The sequence below is a fragment of the Bison bison genome, unplaced genomic scaffold (assembly GCF_000754665.1).
Source record: "Bison bison bison isolate TAMUID 2011002044 unplaced genomic scaffold, Bison_UMD1.0 scf7180017847359, whole genome shotgun sequence".
NCBI classification, from domain to species: domain Eukaryota; kingdom Metazoa; phylum Chordata; class Mammalia; order Artiodactyla; family Bovidae; genus Bison; species Bison bison.
The window spans coordinates 4,707-6,596 of NW_011477932.1; the positions used below are offsets into that span (position 1 = coordinate 4,707).

The following is a 1,890-nucleotide window of genomic DNA, read 5'->3' on the forward strand; positions in this document are numbered from 1 at the left end:
AGAGCTGTCTTCCTCAGGACGGAGACGTGCAGAGGCACCTCTACCTCCAGGATGTGATTACGCAGGTGGCTGCGGAGCCGGAGAGGCCCAGGTGAGTGCTGTGGCCCAGCTCAGGGCCCTTCTTGCCCTTTCCTCACCCCTCCCTCTGCTCGCCCCACCCTGGTGTCTGGCCTGGACCACTGAGAAGCCAGCATGGCTGGCCTCTACACCAGCTTGCTTGTCCGTGAAGATGTATTTGTAACGAAGGCAGGGTTTGGGATTGCAAGAGAAAATCCGAAGCTTTATCAGCTTTATCCCAAGCCACTTGAGGGGAGTGGTGACAGGGAGCCTGACGTCCTGCCCTCCGAGGAATTGCATCCCCACCAGGCGTTTTTCGGCCAGGGTGCCTGAGTTCACCTGTCAGGTGGCCGGCTGCTGCCAGGCGTTTGACGCTCTGGAGGACTACGAGCATCACTACCACACTCTGCACGGAAATGTCTGCTCCTCCTGCAAGCGGGCCTTCCCCTCTGGTCACCTGCTGGACACCCACATCCAGGAGTGGCACGACTCACTGTTCCAGATCCTGGCTGAACGGCAGGACATGGTGAGGGACGCTCACCCACTGAGGCCAAGGGCAGTCATCACAGGGCTTGTCCCGGAGCCGTGTGCCTCATGGTGCTGGAGCCTGGGGTCCAGACTGGGCGAGGCAGTGGTCCCGGGGTCAGGGCGGTGACACTGTTTCTGCTGTAGTACCAGTGCCTGGTGGAGGGCTGCACGGAGAAGTTCAGGACCAGCAGAGACCGGAAGGAGCACCTGGTAACTCATCACCTCTACCCTGCAGATTTCCGCTTTGATAAACCGAGGAAGGGCAGACGGTACGTGGGTGCTCGAGGAAGCCGCCTTCTGAGCTCAGCAGGCCTGAGAGTGTGCGGACTCAGAGGCTGTGGACGCCCTCGTGCAGCACCCCTGACACCTAACGTCACATTTAGTTGTGGGTTAACCCTGGGAGTCGGGAGTTACTAACCGAGAGGGGTGGAGCAGGTGGAGGTGGTTTGTGTGTGGCCACTCTGTCTGTAAGGAGGACAAGAAGGGGGAGCTGCTTTGCTGGGTCTGTGTGGGCGGTGGCCGTGGTGCCGCCATGGGGTCTGCTGGGGCCCCTCTGAGCTCAGGCTTCGCCTTTGCCGCCCCCCCATCACCTCTCCATCCTCACACGGGCTTTGGGGGGTTTGTCCCAGGCCATGAGCCATTTCCCGCACATGGAGCCCTTTGGCTTTTCATTTGTGCCATCCATTTACAAGCTTGACGACAGAGCTGTGTAATATTGTTCAGCATGCACTGTGGGAAGTGCCCCTGGAAACTGCCCTAAAGTTCGTGTTTTCTTTGCCTTTTCATTAACTTATTTTCTCAGGGGAAGCTTTGTAACCATCTAAAGATTGCATTGATTGAAATCATGTTAGACTAAATTGTTGTCCCCAGATAGGACTTTGCTGTTCAAAGTAGAATAATCAGGAAAACCCACTTCAGTATGGGAGATTTTTCTAAGACCTTGAGTATAACATAACTCCTTCCTTTCCAAGGAATCACGTTAAGGAGAAAAATCATGCAGTGCTGGATTGAGACAGTGGTGTTAAGGAGGAGAAGCTCAGTATTGTCTGACTGGCTTTAGTGAATTTCTCACTTAATTGTTGTGGAAAGACACTTGGTACCATCGATAGTCATTTACCACATGACACCATCAAGGTAGTAGTTTAAAAGACGAAGCGTGACCGTTATACCTAAATTCACAAAACGTGGTGTATAGTACTTTAAAAGACGAAGCGTGGCCGTTGTACCTAAATTCACAAAACGTGGTGTATAGTAGTTTAAAAGACGAAGCGTGACCGTTGTACCTAAATTCACAAAACGTGGTGT

The 1,890-nt window shown here is 53.7% G+C and overlaps 1 protein-coding gene across 1 annotated transcript in view; it reads left to right on the forward strand.

Annotated features, from left to right (window-relative positions):
• ZNF511 (zinc finger protein 511) overlaps positions 1–1,876 on the forward strand; it is a gene marked incomplete at its 5' end in the record, with an annotated part of 5,293 nt that extends 3,417 nt beyond the window's left edge. Inside the window, 3 exons of the mRNA XM_010842926.1 lie at positions 3–91; positions 382–583; positions 730–1,876. Of these exons, the coding sequence (XP_010841228.1) occupies positions 3–91; positions 382–583; positions 730–1,002 (564 nt within the window). The remainder of the gene's footprint in view (positions 1–2; positions 92–381; positions 584–729) is intronic.
• Between the last annotated feature and the right edge of the window lie 14 nt (positions 1,877–1,890).